Raw genomic sequence first — 18,442 nt, forward strand, 5'->3', positions numbered from 1 at the left:
ATCAAAATAAAAAACTATTATACTGAAAAATGCATGTCCATTGTCCCCAGTATGATCTTCCTATGCAACGATAAAATATGAAGCTGACTGTTTCAATAATTCACATGTAACACAAGTAAAATAGTATTTTGATCTCTGGTCAGCTTTTCTAATATTGAAATACTTTAAATATAATGTACTTTCTTCAGGTCATGTTTTTCACAGGCACAAAATTCATACAAAAAAAGTTACATACACATGTTTGCGTGTGTATATATATATATATCACGTTAAAACCACTGTTGGAGTAGAAAAAAATGAAAACGGGGAATCTATATATTTCTATTGCAAACTGCAATCCTCTTCAGTAGATACAATTAAGAGAGAGCGTGCTACTTAAGTAGCACCCTTGACATGAGAAAGGGGAACATGGGAAGAGGTCTCTACCCTCGGCTCACTCCGTACGTGAGGTCAGGAGGCAAATGTGTTTTTAATAGGTTGGTGATCAAAAGTCCGGAAATTATATCCGGGGACCATTGCCCCTTTGAAATATTCATATTGGGCAATGGTCCCCGGATATAATTTCCGGACTTTTTATCACCAACCTATTAAAAACACATTTGCTCCTAACCTCACATACGGAGTGAGCCGAGGGTAGAGACCTCTTCCCATGTTCCCCTTTCTCATGTCAAGGGTGCTACTTAAGTAGCACGCTCTCTCTTAATTGTATCTACTGAAGAGGATTGCAGTTTGCAATCGAAATATATAGATTCCCCGTTTCCAGTCTTTTCTACTCCAACAGTGGTTTTCACGTGATTGACAAATGTGATTACATTTTTCACCTGTAATATATATATATATATATATATATATATATATATATATATATATAGTATATATGTACGCATGTATGTCTATATTATGTATGTATATATATATATATATATATATGTATCATTGTATGTATATATGCATATACGACCAAGTACCTGTAAATGGTAAACCCACAAGATGGACAGCTGAGAGAATTATCTTCCCACCTGTCTCCAAAACCCATCAACGCTCTTACCTCCACCTCTACATATACAACTAGTCGTCGACTTACGACCACTTTGAGTTATCATGCAATATAAAATATATTTTCCGCCACTGCCCGTGGGCCGCACTCACGTGACTCACCTAATCAGTCTTACGGCAGCAAAGGTCCCGTGCATATCTTGTGTTTACAACCTCTCGGTATTTTCCACTTCTACCACTTGAAATGTCAAAGAGAAAGACTGGTGCTTCTGTCGATAGACCAATCAAGAAAGAGAGGAAGGCTACTGATTTAGAGCTGAAAATGAAGGTCATCAAGCAATTTGGAAAAATGTTAATACCACAACACAGGACCTACAGCTCCCTCCACCGTTCCAGTATCCTGACGGACAAAAGGTGTATATTGGAAGTTCTAAGTCAGCGATACTAGCCAAACAACGGGCCCATTCACGAAATGGAGAAATTACTGATGCTGTGGACTGAAGACCAGATTCGGAAACACATGCCCCTAAGCCTTATAACCATCCAGACAAATGCTATGAATGTGTTCTAGACTTTCCAGGAACGAGTAGGTATGGACTGCACTGGTACTTTTAAACAAAAAATACTGGATGTTTTATTTATAGGAAGGAATAGAGTTTAATTTTATCTCTTTCGCAATGCGTGCCCCACGAGACTGTAGCTTGACTGTAGCGATTCGCCAGGGTCCCGAGGAGAGCGATTGGAGGATCAGGGTACGGAAAGAGTCGGCTACTGAGCCAGATGTCCACGCGTCGGGCAGCTAGGACGTGGAGAGGCTCTGTGGCGATGACTGCGGCTTCGAGGAGGCGACGAAAGAGAGATGACTAATAGGAAAGGTGTTCTTCGTTGGGTTCCGAGGCGATCAGCGCTTCCGACATTTTCTGTCGGCTCCTATATACCAACAAGCGAGACTCGAGGAAGCCTGGCCAGCTTACGTCCTGCGCGCAAATTGGCCGCCAGCGTCGGTGCTCTGTACCATAACTCACAGACGCTACTTTCGGGTACGCACCTTAACCCGCCCCGGCCTATCTCGTGTTGTGCACACCGAATGGCTAAGGGCGAGCCGCCGTGAAACGCAGCTAGTTTAGTCGAGGACAACTGCCTAACATATACTGTATTAAAAAAAAACGCACTATATTGCATGTATTGCAGTTTATATATATATATATATATATATATATATATATATATATATATATATATATATACACTGTTAAACATAACACCATTTTAGCATTTTGATACATTAATTTCCATACCAAGATTTTAAAATTTCTAACACTAGACCTCATTTCAGGGGGGTGGGCTGATACAAACCTTCCAGTCCTCCATTTTTAAAAATGGAAGACTATGAAAGTCTTGTATTTGCCCACCCCCCTGAAATGAGATCTACTGTTAGAAATTTTTGAAATATTAGTAAGAAAATTAATCAGTGTCAAAATGCTGTTGTGTTTAACACAATATATATATATGTATTTATACTAAACTGCTCTGCTCATAATAACTGCTCTCCAAAACTCCATTTATCACACGTTGCCTTAAATGCAGTTGTCATTTGTTTGCACTATATAGACTTTTAGACCATTCCATTGGTCTATGCATCTGTACAGAAAAGAGAATATCTTTTTTAATCTTTGAAGCATTAGATTTTCTTAGTTTATGATTATGCCCTCTTGAGGTTCTCCTGTCCCATACCAAGAGATCATCTCCGTCTGATTTGTTCCCATTTGGCTCTAAAAACTACAATAATTTCACTTCTTATTCTTCAGTCTTCCAAAATTGGCAGTCCCATTGTTTTTTATCTTTCACTAGATTATCTGCCAGGCTAAGGACCATTTTGGTACCTATTTTATTATTGATTTTATTTATTAATTTTTTTCCGCTTGATTATATCCTTTTCTTGTTCGGTGACCCCACTGATACATATTCAAGCCTGGGCCTGATTAGGTTTTCTATGAGCTTTTTCATATTTGCTTCATCCATGTAATGAAAAGCATACCTACAGTAGTTTTTTTGTTGTTTTTTATTAGATTTCCCCAACAATTTTATTTGTTTCTCAAGAGACATGTTGTCCGTGACCACAACCCCATGGTCTTTGTCTATACTGGCTTCGTCTATCTCTGCTACCCATGATATATGTAACAGATGGCCTTTTTGTGCTAGATCCCATTTTGTATATGTACACACACACATTCACACTTGTTGGTTACACAACTTTCCCTTTTTTCTTCTTCTTTTTTTGGTCTATTAATTTAATTGCCCATAATGTCAGGAGCAGAGAGTGAGAGAAATTGAGAGACACAAAGAGAGAGAGTGTATTTACATGGCCATAAACTCACTTTACACATATTTCTTCATTGTATATACAAAGTAGCACTATAACTTACATGGCCTACCATAATATGGGTAGAGATGGTCTTCATGTGTGAGAGCTCAGAAAAAGTATTAGTAGTACTCTTCTAAGTCAGTGAATCATGGAAACTACTGGTGCAGTACCAGCACTGGTATCAGGTTGTGGTGTGGTGATGACCTGGAAGACTGTGTTGGAAAAAAATATATATATATATATATATATATATATATATATATATATATATATATATATATATATATATATATATATATATATATATATATATATATACTCATACACACAGGGTGTTTGGGATAGATTGATAATTTTTTATCTTCTATCATTTCAGAACCATATGAAGGATTTAATAGCGGTAAAATGCAATGGATAGCTGATTCTGTGTACTACTGGTGAGTGTGAGAGCTAGACAGTATGGACAACTGGAAAGCACCAGAATATTGGAAGAGAGTGACCTGCATCATGATGATTAAAAAATTTGGAAATCTTAGCTTCAGCTCAGCCCTCCTTGAATATCATGACATGTGAGCTGGGGAATTGCGATGGAGATGTGGAAGCAGTGGCTGGCAGGAAGGATCATAGCAGGCATTCTGACTCTGCACAATGAAATCCATCAAGAAGCTGCAAAAAAAGATGCAGCAAGATCCAGGCAAGGCAATGTGGACCTTGGCAAGAGAGATGGGCATTGGAATGATGACTATGAAGAAAGCACTGAACAAGGATCTTTGCTACTCCTCATACAAGAGGCACAAGGGCCAACTACTCACTGCCAAGGGCCAAGAGAACTGCCTCACAAAAGCCAAGAAACTCCTCAACAAGGTCAAACACTCATTTGAGCTGGGGGTGCTCTGGTTCTTCTCAGGACCAGTTGCACAATACATAGAACAACAGGTGGCTAGCCTACAGTCTGCACGAAGCCCCGCACTTCATGAAGACCAGGTTCCCTCAAACTGTGAAGGTCTTTGTATGTGTTTCCAGTGAAGGTCATGTCATGGTGCCCAACATCTTTGAAGAGGGACTCAGACTCACTTCAGATACCTATATTGAATTGCTGTCCACTGTTGTCAAATGCTGGGAGGAGAGGGTGGCTGCGGGAAGACTATACGTGTGGCAGCAGGACTCAGCTCCGTGAAAACCCAGAAGTGGCTGTTTGAGAACTTCTGCGACTTCACCAGTCCCAACATCTGGCCCCCCAACTCGCCTGATTGCAACCCTATGGAGTATTATGTGTGGGGCATAGTTGAAAAAGACACCAATTGTACTGCCTGTAACACCAATGATGAGCTGATTGCCAGGATCAAACTAGTGTTCAGGCGTCACTCAAAGTACACCATGAAGGCCGCATGCTGCAAGTTCAGGTCCCAACTGGAAGCCATGGTGGGGGCTCAGGGCAGCTTCTTTGAGTGAGCTGTATTTGGCAAAAGATCCTTTAAGAGATGCACTTTGAATTTTGAGAATACGTACATAAATTTTTGGCAAAGATATGACATTTTTCTTTCCTTTCCAAAAAAGTGTCAAATATATCCGAAACACCTTGTATAAAAGCTTTCCACCAACATACTCCTAATGTTAATTTCTCTTAGTCTCCTGAGGTGTTTATTGTATTGATGAGATGGTTTGATGTAGTGTCAATGTTGAGTTAAAAAGTTATGCACATTGTCTCAAACCTGGGAAAATTTAAGTTCTTTCATCATACCTTGTCACTCTTGTCATCACTGGTCTGAACTCAGTGTCATGGGAGATAAGACTACTATTTACACTTTCACTAGCTTGGGGTTAGCGGTAGCAGCTCCTGCACTAAGTGCTGCTACTCTCCAAAAGGAAATTGCCAATCCCAGATATAATGCATCCATCCTTTTTTACCTTTGTTGGGAATGTAGCCCCATGGGCTGGTACTTGTTTCCTAGATTTAAACTAAGAGATCTCAAGAATAAGCTGGTTTTTGTTACTAGTTTTCAGGATGTTGCAAAACAAGTTCCAATGAAGGTGATTCAAAGAATTAATAGTGAGGATCCATTTGTAAATAAACTTGCCTGATTGTATTCCTAATTTACCTGTTGATCACTTCTTGCAACAAGATATTTTAGATACACAGGCCCTATTTCATATATACACAGGCCCTATTTCAGAACTATCTGAATACAATGTATTGCTCCCTCTATGTGGTTGATGCTTTTGGAGAGATCAACGATGGAAGCCTGTCGATGGTGGCTGTAAGTTAAAAGGTGGAAATGCAGCTGGCATCTGCAACATTAACGTGGAGGTATTGAAAGCTGGAGGTGAGGCAATTATCTGTGGGTTGCATGCTGTACTGTATGCTGTCTGGCAGTTCAGTACCATTCCCTCTGAATAAAAAAAGGGTTTGGTCGTCCGTTTCTGGAAGAGGAAAAGGGACTGAAAGGATTGCAACAACTACCATGGTATTAAACTACTCAGGGTGTCAGGTAGGGTGCTTGCCCATCTATTTCTGACACAGGTTCATTCATATCTGCTATGTTTCAGAGGCCTGAGCAATCTGGGTTCACAACAGGTAAGCCAGGTCCTGGAGCTGCAACGTCTACGTCGTGGGACCACCCCCCAACCCCAAGAGTTGGGGGCCAATCAGCAGCAACCACCCCTGGCCATCAGCTCTACGCAGATGGCACCGATCCCCAAGGAGGAGCTATGCCTACCTGGGGGAGTACCACAATCCTTTTTTCCAACATACAATGTTACGTTTTTTCTGCACTGAGGGGTGATTTTCCGGCGATCACCCCTCTTCTTCTACTTTTAGCCGGAGATGTAGAGAGCAATCCTGGGCCCACCACAAAATACACATGCCCAACATGCTCTAAACCCATTACTTCGAGCAGACAGACAAAGGGCTCAGTTCAGTGCAATATGTGCAAAAACTGGGCCCACCTCACTTGTACAACACTTGCTGACACAAACCAATACACAAACACTTGGACATGTTCTACCTGCCCTCCAGTAACCCCACTCCCACCTCCCCAACCACAGCCAACACCCTTACCCACTCCCAATTTCCCTTTGCCCTTACCCCCGATTAGTACTCCCCTTCCTTTGTCCCCGATCTCTCCTTTCCCCCCTCTGACCCAGATCCTACACCTTCCCCACTACCACCCCAACCTCAACCCCAAACGGCAACATACAACACATACAAAACACACAACATCAACATATTACAACACAACATTGACGGCATTAACACTAAAAAACATGAACTTGAACACTTTCTTAAACAACACAACATACACATTGCGATTTTACAAGAAACAAAACTAAGACACTCACACAAAACACCATCATTTCATAATTACACCACCATCAGACAAGACCGGACTGACGGCAATGGCGGTGGACTCATCACCCTGATCCACCACTCCATCTGTTTTGTGGACACAAGTGCCACAACCAAAATTCTCCTCCCTACCACAGATAACACAACAGAAACCCAATCCATTCGTATCCGCACAGGCAACAATTCAACACTGACAATAGTTAACATGTACATTCCCCCCCAATCATCCCCCACAGTTCCAAACACCTTCAGACCTCAACTTAGCCAACTAACCTCAATCCCCAACCTGATCATGGGTGGTGACTTCAACGCCAAGTCGTCTGCCTGGTATGTTGACAACCCTGACACAGACAGAGGGCTTGATATACAGACTCAATTCGACTCATTGACTATCATGAACAACACGCATAATCATACACATATCCCATACCAAGCCCTCTACACTCCCTCCTCTCCTGATATCACCTTTTGCTCCCCCTGCCTAACCCCAACAACATCATGGAGAGTGGTCGGAGCCCTTGGCTCTGACCACCTTCCAATCATCATCACCACCAAAACAAGATGCACCCCAGCTGGCCACAGACACACTTACACCAATTACAAGAGAGCTAACTGGGAAGCTTTTACTGAAGAGACAGAACAACATTTTGAAACACTTAACAGTACACCAATCACAAACATAAACAATGCTGTGCACACTTTTAATACAATCATACAAAACGCAGACAAGAGATACATCCCTAGAGGCAACAGAAAATCACACAACCCCAACTTCACACCAGAAATCCAAGGCCTCATCAGACAACGTGACACACTTAAACACGATACCCCCACACCTATCCCTCAAAACATAGCAGACCAAATACAAACACTAAACACTGTGATTGCCAATAAAATACATGAACAAAAAACACAAAATTGGCAAAACTTTATCAATACACTTGATCACAAAACAAACACCAGCAAATTGTACAAAACACTCAACAGCATCACACTATCCAACACTAACACTACACGCTCTCACGCAGCAATAATCACAACAACAGATAATCTACCCTCAAACAGACAACAAGCAAACGCACTCATACGTCATTTTGCAGAGACGAGCCATCTTACATCTCAGCCTGACGACCTACGCACCATTCGACGTAAGAAAGACTTCTCCACAGACTCAGACTATACACCCTTCATAGACAGTCAGACAAAACTCATAATGCATAATCTCAAGCACTCATCTGCCTGTGGCCCTGATAACATAAGCAACATCCACCTAAAACACATTGGACCACAAGGTATACACGCACTCACAAACATTGCAAACTACAGCTATTCACACAACACTATACCCGACATCTGGAAGCATGGTCAAATAATCACCATTCCAAAACCGAACAAAGACCCAACAATCCCAACATCGCACCGCCCAATCACACTTCTCTGCACCCCCTCTAAAGTCATTGAACGCCTAATACTTAAACTTGTCACACCATATATTCCCCTTGCTGACTCACAACACGGTTTTAGGCCACTACACTCCACAAACACTCTTCTGACAAACCTCACACAAAGAATTTTAGATGGCATCAATTCAGATAGGCCCCACCACAGAACACTTCTTATAACATTGGACATTAGTAAAGCTTTTGATGCTATCCCCCGCCACAACCTAACAAATAAAATATATAACACAGACATGCACAATAACACCAAAAGATGGCTGGCCAATTATCTGGCAGGCAGGAATGCTCATGTGTCATATAATGGCCAATCATCGCACATCAGAAACATTAAGAACGGAGTACCACAGGGCTCAGTTCTATCCCCCACATTATTTAATCTATACATGCATGACTTACCCACACCAGACACCTCAGAAATACAAATCTCTTCCTACGCAGACGACATAACAATCACATGCACACATCGTAACACAGACAAAGCTGCAGAAATAATCCAGCCTTACCTTGACACACTCAACACATGGTTCATCACAAACAGACTCAAAATAGCTCCAACCAAATCTACAGCAACACTTCTCACCAACTGGACAAAAGAACACAAATACATACCTCATCTCTACATCAACAACACTCTAATACCACACACAAACACACCGAAAATTCTTGGTGTAACATACGATACATCCATGTCTTTCAAACAACACCTCACAAACATAAAAAATGCACACCTAGACTTAACGCACTTAAGTCAATCACTGGAACAACATTTGGACAAAACAAAGAAACTAATATAACAATATACAAACAATGCATACGCTCAGTGATGAATTATGCGAGTCCTGCATGGGCTCCTAATCTCAGCGAGACACACCACAACACCCTTCAAATCATACAAAACAAAGCCCTAAAAACAATTACAGGCTGCACAAATACAACACCTACAGACCATTTACACCATGAAACAAAAGTCCTCAAAGTCAAGGACCACCTCAACATGAGGGGCACACAAACACTTGCTGCAGCCACCACAAACACATCACACCCGCTACACTACATAGCAGAACACCCACACACACCAAGAAACATTAAAACTACACCCAAAGACCTTTATTACGCACAGATACTCTCTTCTCTTCCTCCACAACCACCAAATACCAGCCTCCGGAAACATATTCATAATCATATCACTCACCGCTCCATTAACACACTGAAAGACAACACACTGCTGCATGCCAGACCCCCTGATATCCACCCTTCTGAATCCTCTCTCCCACGAAAGGACAGAGTCCACTTGGCCAGACTGCGATGCGGTCACCACCCAGCACTTCTAAGCTACCAGAAGAGGCTGGACGACCGTGTTGTGAACAGCTGCCCAGGATGTAACACTTCACCCCATACCATACAACACATAATGGAAGACTGCATTATACACAATCATGCACGCAAACAACACAACATACACTCTATAAAGGATTTGTGGGAAAACCCAGTTTCGGCTGTGGCCTTCCTTGGGGAGATGGGACAGCTCGGACAGACAGTCTAGGGAACGACAACAACAACAACAACAGGTAAGCCAGCAACTAATCAGATCCTATTACTTGTGTTTTCGTGAAGCACTGACTTAGTTTCAGCAGTGGTTTCTTACAATTTATGTTGATTTCAAGAAGGCATTATGGGGGTGTTCCAAGATCTGCAGATCTGAGGGATTCCTGCAAGGAATATCAATTTATGTCTGGCTTACACTCTGGGACAGAGAGTACTATATAATATGGAGGTGTGTTAGGCTTCTTTCCTCCTCTTAACTCACAAGTGAGGATAGAGTGCATTGTCTAGGTATTGGATAGAATAGTTGCATTTATTGGCAACACTCAGTTTAATGACCTCATCTCTGCTGATGATGCTGTCCTTGTACAGTTGTTGGTCCTAGTTACAGTCTTCAAACCATTGCACAGAGAGGCAAGACTGCTTGGACTCCAGGTCTCCTGGGCTAAGACCAAAGTCCAGATATTTGCAGGATTACTGGATAACACATTTGTCTGCCCATGCATGTGGCAAAGGATATTGAGGTCTTAGAAAGTTTCACATATGGTCGTGTAGTACATAGCAGTGGTGGGTCATGTCAGGAAATACTTCAAAGGATTGGCATTGCCTGAGTTGTTATTGACACACTCAACTGGAGTATATAGTATTGTCAATATCTATGCAGAGGGATTTAGATTCAAATCTTCAAGTCATTTGTGCTCCTTGTCCTGCTGTATAGCTGTGGGACATAGACATTAAACGCTGATTTGAAGAGGTATCTCAATGTCTTTGGTAGGAAGTGCCTTCAGAGAATCATGGGGTATCCCTGGAATGACATTGTATCAAACAAGACAGTACTGTGAAACTCGGTCTAGGCCTATTAATAGCATAATTTGTAAACATCATCTCCAGCTATATTGGGCATATGGTATGTTTCCTTGATGTTAGTCCCACTCAAAGGGTTGTCTCCAAAGAAACAACCTCCTGATGGAAGAGAAAAAGGGGATGACCACAGAATTCATGGCTGGGGACGAGTTGATCAAACCTGTCAAGAGTTGTTTCAAGTGGGAAAGGTGTCTGTATGAGAACTTACTCAGAGAGATTGTAGGGACTAGCAACAGTGTGTAAGTGAAGCAACGTGCTCCCTGGCATATGCTCTCGGTTGATGATGTGGAATGTCTGACAAAGGAACAGTTATAGTGGGTTGGCTAGCAAGGTTGTTTAATGTGTGCTTAAGGGAGGGATGTATACCATTGGATTGGAAGAATGCATGTTTAGTTCCACTAAACAAGGGAAAAGGATAAGTCAATCTGTTGCCCCTGGTCTCTCTTGTAGACCTGGAGTCTCCAGGAAAATGGCATCAGCCTCTGGGCAGGACCATAAGTCACTTGGGGAAGATATATTGTCATTGTTTGGGGATTCTTAGAATGGTGTATTGTAGTCTAAGGTGTTTTGCATTCTCTGTGTGGTGGTTGCACCTGGGGCAGTTTGAATCTATGACAAAGTCTATTTTGTGTTTGCACTGTCTTAAAGCTGGATGGTGTCCTGAATGTAGTCAAGCCAGTGAGGTTCTAGTCAAGTATGGGAGGATTTTCTCTTATGTGTCTAAGGGTTGTTGTTGGTGTACTGAGTTTAGTGGTCTTTCTTGAAGGGCTCCTTTGGTGATTCTGTGTGTTATGTGTTTTTGAGTGGATGTTTTGTGTGGTATAGGTGATAGGTTGTTATAGATGTTTGAATAGTATGCTGCTGTAGTTTTTTCGTGTCCTGTTGATGGAGCTAGCAAGATGTAGTGTAAAAGCTGTCTGTTGTGTGGGATTCTGGCAAAATTTGTATTCTTGTCATTTTCATATGGTGTTCTATTGGAAGGATTTTGGTTTCTGTATATGTCCATTATGGGTGGTTTTGGTGTACCGTTATTGCTCTCAGTGCTCTATTCTGTAGTGTTTGTGAATTATTTGTGTTTGTCTTGCTGATTGTTAGGAACCATGCTGTGGAGGTATAGTCAAGAACGGTTCTTATAAATTGCTCATAGATGGTTATTAGTTTCTGTTGTCCAAAGTCAGTGCTACTTTTCTTTTTATCTTTTAAGTCGTTGATATGCGGGCTGAAAGTCAAGCAAGTATGAAATGTGAGGCCCAGAATTTTTAAGTTCTTTTCCAGGGGAAGCATTTGGCCATTTAATTTTACTTTAGGGTGATTTTTTTTACTCATGGTTGTATGGAGTGAGCAATACTACTGTTGATTTCTAAGGTGAATCTTCCATTCTGGTCTTTTTTGACCTATTGTTTTAGTTTGTTCAAGCAGGTTTGGGTATTCTTTGCTGCTATTTTGTATTTACTGTGCTGGGTTATTATTGTCAAATCATATATGAAAAACACTTGTGTTTAGTTCTGGTTCTGGACTTTGTAAATCACTCATAAAGAAATTGAACAGTAATGGTGAAAGTATTGCACCTTGACAAACTCCATTGCATAGCATTTTTGTACCTGAGATTTGGTTGTTTTGGGTTACTCCGCATTGTCTTCCTGTCATAAGACTGGTTAAACGCTTCTTGTCATTGTAATGTTTGTCTCAATGTTTATTTTGGAGAATGTATATCAAGGGACCTTGTCAAAAGCCTTGCTTACATCTATAATACGACAACCATAACTGTTCTTTCTAATGGACCTTTTTTTTTTATCAAAGCCTTCCAGCACGTGTGATGTTTGTAAGCAAAAATAAATATATAAATGTAAAAGCTTTAGAGGAATGAGACTGGTAAGTGCATGGATTAGAGGATTAAGAGAGGAAATGAGGGAGTCATTGGGAAATAGTAAAGGTTTGGCAATACATAAAAAAAATTGTAATTGGGCAGATATCTGAACATTTTTTTTGGCAAAAGGATGTCTTTTGGACTTTTATAAATTTGGAGATAGCATATGACAGGGTTGAAGAATGTTATGGGATTCAATGCATATTTATGGGATAGGGGAAAGTGTGCTGAAGGCAGTCAAAATTTAAGATCAAGGTTTTAAGAAGCATGATGGGGTTATGAGGATGGATAGAGTGAGAAATGAAGAGGTGAGGCAGAGTGGAGACAAAAGAGAGCTGACAAGTAGAGTTGATCAAAGAATACTGGGGTGGTTTGGGAAGAGGGAAAGAATGGTTGAAGACTAGCAAAAAGTGTGGAAAGCAGAGGTAGATGAAGTGAACTTGAGGTGAAAATTGAGAATGGCGCTAATGCAGTTCCCTGGATTTAAGGCTAGGACTCACTAGCACTCCCAAGTCTTTTTCATATTCATTTTCCTCTAAAATGGTGTTGTCTAAGTTATACCTATTTTCTGGGTTGTGTAAACCTACATGTAACACAATGCAGTCTGAGATATTGAAGTTCATTGGCCCTTTCACTGACCATGCCAACAATATGTTAAGATCTAACTGCAGTATCCCAGCATCTTCCCCTGATCTAATATAGCATCCTACTTTAGTGTTATCCAGAAATTTAGATCTTTGTCCAAGTTGTTTATACACATAATGAACAATAACAGACCCAAAACCAAGCCCTGGGGAAACCCACTAGTTACACTCCCCCAGTTTGGGCTTTACACCATTAATGGTGACCAGCTCTTTTCTGTCACTGATCCATGCTTTAATCCATTCAAACACTCTTCCTCCTATGCCTTGACTAGGCTACCTCCCTTATAAAGGGGACAGAGCCAGTGTATGTATGAATGTGCAGTCTTCCTCCATTCACTCCTATCCTTGCAATCTTCCCTGCTTGACATTCCTTGTGTGCATCCTCATTCTTTCCATATGCCCAAACCACTTCAGCACTTTTTTATATACTCATTCCACCTGTTCTCCAACCCACCATATTTCTCACTCTATCCATCCTTGTGACATTTACGATCCTCCTCAAACACTCCCTTTTCAGCATCTCTTAAAACCCAGTGTTTTAGGTGCAATTATTCCTTTGCACAATCTTCTCTTTGCATTAATTCCCAAAAACCTATTTCTTCTGAAAATTTTCATTTCACCCAGATATTTCTTTCCTTTATAATTCACCTCTACAGCCACTCCTCTTGTTCACTGCCACACATGACCCCAAGCATGTGACAAACTTGTGAAAATTTTTACCCTATTCCAGCCCATTTCAAGCAACAGTACAGTATTAGTTTGCAAATCTTAACATGAGAACCATAAGTCTTCTCTCTTGAAATGTTGCAAAAACAGACTGATATACTAGGGTTTCCTTTGAAGGTAATTTCATCTGGGATTGGACAAAGTTTCTGGTTCTTGTAGCAGTGGTAAATCACACTTGTTTAACTAGGTGTTGGCCATTGAAAGAAACATTAACCTCTTGAATACAATGATGTCTATGTATGCATTATGAGCCCTGAGTGGGGTATACAAGAATGCCGATGTCAGGTTCCAGATTATATTTATTTGGTTGTAGCTGAGTAACCCCAATATTCTGTGAACAGGCTTCATCATACTTTTCTGTGATGTTATATTTATTCAGGGTGAAAGAGAATGAGTATAACAGCAGTAACTTTATATTTTGTAATGCACGTATTGTGATGCATTATGGTACATCAGGCAACCTAATGTGCACATGAATATTTGACTTGTATTGAAGAGGTTAATAATTAATCTCTGGGTACCAGCTCCTTGCGGCCACACCTCCAGGTGGAAGTGGGAGGTTGTAAGTTACTCTGGTTGATGGGCTGGTGGTTGATTCCTCTACTGGGGCACTGTGCCTTTGGAGGTCTAGACTCCTTCCAATATCTCTATGATGTCACTTGAGGGTGCAGCTCCTCAACACCCACTGCATGGCTTCCAACAAATTAAAGAAAGTAATGTGATGTGATATGGTTTAACGTCACAAACTCCCCCCCTACCAGAAGGCTAGGACGGTGCCCCTCACAAAGGACTTTATAGCGTGGAATTTAATGAACCATGCCCTTGGTTCAACTTCGCTGGTGGCAGGGTTTAAACCGCCATCCCCTCGACCTTCGCCGCAAGTGACGACGACCTAACCCACTCAGCCAGCGAGCTTCCTAAAGAAAGTAATACACCAACATATTATTCATACAAATACACACATACCAAAAGGCTTTCCCCCATTATAAAGTGAGTAATCTAGCTAAACCATACACCCATCTAAATTCCATCTCAGCACCTCATGGTTAAAGGGTCATCTCTCTCCCCTGCCACACTACTTAGGTCATAGGTAATGCAGCAAGATGCAGTGCTTCCATGGCTAGAGCTGATTTACTCCCACTCATTCATTATATAACAAACCTACCCCCTTCATCAACTTGAAAAAATTCATGGAGCAGGAAAGATCATTTCTCATCAGCTCTGTAAATTTATCCTCAGAAACAAACTCTAACTCAGAGATGCATGTGAGAATAACAGACTGGCAGGCAGACACATGCATGCGCACACACACACACAAATGGAGGAAAAGAGATAGAACCCTATGAGCATTGCTCCAACACTGTACAATAGGTAAATACATACACACACACACACACAAAATCCACAAGATTCCATGAACTTACCCAACTCTCACATTACATAAAAACACAGCCCACCAAATGCAACAAGAAAACATCAGCAGCAATCTACTCAAAACAACAACAATTTATCTATCAGTACCCTACAAACCTTCCATACAATTCTATGCAAAAAGAGATCACAAAACAACCGTTCTTAGATAACGATGTCAAACTCCCCTAGAAATCACTCCCAAAACAAGGAAGACAAATACATTGGTACACATATGTGCAAGTCACCACTCTCCCAATGAAACAATCCCAGTGCAGAATCAGTCGGCCAACAGACACCAAATGTCCTGCATGCAACTGCCACATAGAAGACACGAGAGCATAGTATACTACACTGTCCACCACTCACTCCAGACAGCTCAACAAAATCTCCTCACTGAGTGACTTAGGGTTTGTACTGGTACCTTTTGCTGGCTTCCTGAGGGCTATGGGTCTACTGCATGAGACAACCTGGGCAACAGATTGAGTAATTCATCCCATCACGGTTGACAGAAAAAAAAAGAAAAAAAAAAGCAAAGATTAAATTACAACTGGTACAGGAAATATAAACAAGTTTCTAATTCATTAACTTTTAGCAGAAAGAGAAGCTTTGTCCAGCTTCCTTTCCAGCCAAGTTTGTTTATTTCTTTGATTGCTTCACCAAGTTTGAATGATATTCACTATCTTTTTTAGGACCACCTATACTTCCTTTCTTTCATATTCTATTTGTCACACTTCTCACTCTTTAGAATAACATGTTTGAGGTAAAAAATTATGGGAATGATGAAAGTGATAAAAGCTACGAAAATATGAGCGCAAGCTGCCTCTCCTCTGCTATGGCCATTTGACTGAATTACCCACCCTTCATGACTGATGCAAAATAAAAATTCCCTTAGGATGATGTCCCCACAATATACAATAAAACCGTCTTTCGCTTGACTGCACTATAGATCTATAGTTCCAAGGTTTATCACATGCTGTGGGAAAGATTCACATAAATGTTTGCATGTGGTTGTGTGCACGGAAAGTACAAGAACAACCAAATGGAGTCTTCTTTGTGCATGGATTACCTCAGAGCACTGCAATGATGTCTGTAGATCAGTATTAAATAAAAGTACAAATCATCCCCTGAATTCCTAAATAAATGGGAGTGAGAGAAAAACTCCTCCTTGATTAACTTACAACTTTTCTGTCACCTGTCCTCTTTTTGATGAAAATGATCATTCACTCAATGTCCTGCTTTCCTGGGTGAAGTGTGTGTGTGTGTGTATTTACCTGGTTGTATTTTACGTGCAGGGGAGCTATGCTCGTGGTGTCCCGTCTTCATATCTCATTTTATCTAGTGTGTGTGTGTGTGTGTGTGTGTGTGTGTGTGTGTGTGTGTGTGTGTGTGTGTGTCCAAGAATGTATGAGTATATATGTATATGTGTGTGCACATGCATACACATGTGGATTTGCACATATATCTTCAAATTTATACATACATACTATATACATATATGTATATCAAATATATATAACATACATGTATATAAATGTATATACATACAAATATATATAAATACATAGAAAAATATATATATAAATACATATATACACATACATCATATACATATATATATATATATATATATATGGATACACATATATACACACAAATACATTTATGGTGTGTGTGTGTGTTTGTGTGATTCCCCATGGTCTCTGATCATGTGTTGGACTCATGATTGACAGCTATTACCCTCCCGGATGAGAGCTCAGAGCTCGTATATGACCGATCTATGGGTAATGCTGTGACCTTACACACACACACACACAACCAACTCCCTGTTCACGAGAGCTGAAGTAACAGCTCACAGTGCAGCAACACTAAAATTACTTCAGCCCTGGACAGGATTCAAACTGATCGCTGGAGTAGTAGTTGCAAATGCTACCACTGCACTGTCAAGCAGTGTGTGTGTGTGTGTATATATATATATATATGTATATATATTTATATATATTTATATGTGTGTATATATGTATATATATATATATATTTATATATTTATATATATATTTATATATAGTTATATGTGTGTATATATATATTATATATATATTATATATATATATATGTATGATGTAAGCGGAATAGGAATCACAGGAGTCTTAGTCTTGAGTTTATTCCTGACTAGTTTTGCAGGTATGCTTTTTCAAAGGAATAGGTTTACAAACGGGCTGTGGGCATTATATACATGGGGTGTACCTCACCACCTCCCCGAGTTACCATAGTTGGTGACGAGTGTGAACATTACATTGTGGCTAACGTAACAATGATGAAATTTATAATTAAATATGATAACACTAATAACAAAGAAATTAATAGTGTTATCATATTTAATTATAAATTTCATCATTGTTACGTTAGCCACAATGTAATGTTCACACTCGTCACCAACTATGGTAACTCGGGGAGGTGGTGAGGTACACCCCATGTATATAATGCCCACAGCCCGTTTGTAAACCTATTCCTTTGAAAAAGCATACCTGCAAAACTAGTCAGGAATAAACTCAAGACTAAGACTCCTGTGTTTCCTATTCCGCTTACATCAACCTGTCAGAATGTCTCAATATATATGTATATATATGTATATATATATATATGTGTGTGTGTGTATATACATATATGTATATATATATATATATATCTATGTATATATATATATATATACATATACATATATGTACATATGTGTGTATGTATATATAATATATACACACATATGTATATATATATATATATATATATATATGTATACATATATATGTATATATATACATATCTACACACATATATAAACATACACAATGTGTATATATACAAATATATATATTCATATACATATGTACACATGAATAGGTGAGTTCAAATCCATATGCATGCAATATGTACATGTATTTTTTAATATATATATACATACACACATATATTGCTTACCAATATATAATATAAATTCCATATTATATATATATATATATACATTATATATATATATATATATATATATATATATATATATATATATAAATATAAGTACATACATGTATATACATATATGTATACATATTCATATATATATATATATATATATAATACACAACATATATATGCATTATATGTTTTTTAAATATATATCATATATAAAAATATATATCATATATATGTATATACACATATTCT

At 39.6% G+C, this 18,442-nt stretch overlaps 1 protein-coding gene across 1 annotated transcript; it reads left to right on the forward strand.

The window, feature by feature from the left end:
• Window positions 1-3,696: 3,696 nt before the first annotated feature.
• Window positions 3,697-17,233, forward strand: LOC143018509 (uncharacterized). The gene is made up of 2 exons (XM_076173913.1): window positions 3,697-5,936; window positions 9,736-17,233. Exon 1 carries the CDS (start codon window positions 4,010-4,012, stop codon window positions 4,385-4,387), a length of 378 nt encoding a protein of 125 aa, XP_076030028.1. The 5' UTR covers window positions 3,697-4,009; the 3' UTR covers window positions 4,388-5,936; window positions 9,736-17,233.
• The last annotated feature ends 1,209 nt before the right edge of the window (window positions 17,234-18,442 follow it).

This window comes from Oratosquilla oratoria, chromosome 35, assembly GCF_046742065.1.
Source record: "Oratosquilla oratoria isolate Oo_2021 chromosome 35, ASM4674206v1, whole genome shotgun sequence".
Classification (NCBI taxonomy): domain Eukaryota; kingdom Metazoa; phylum Arthropoda; class Malacostraca; order Stomatopoda; family Squillidae; genus Oratosquilla; species Oratosquilla oratoria.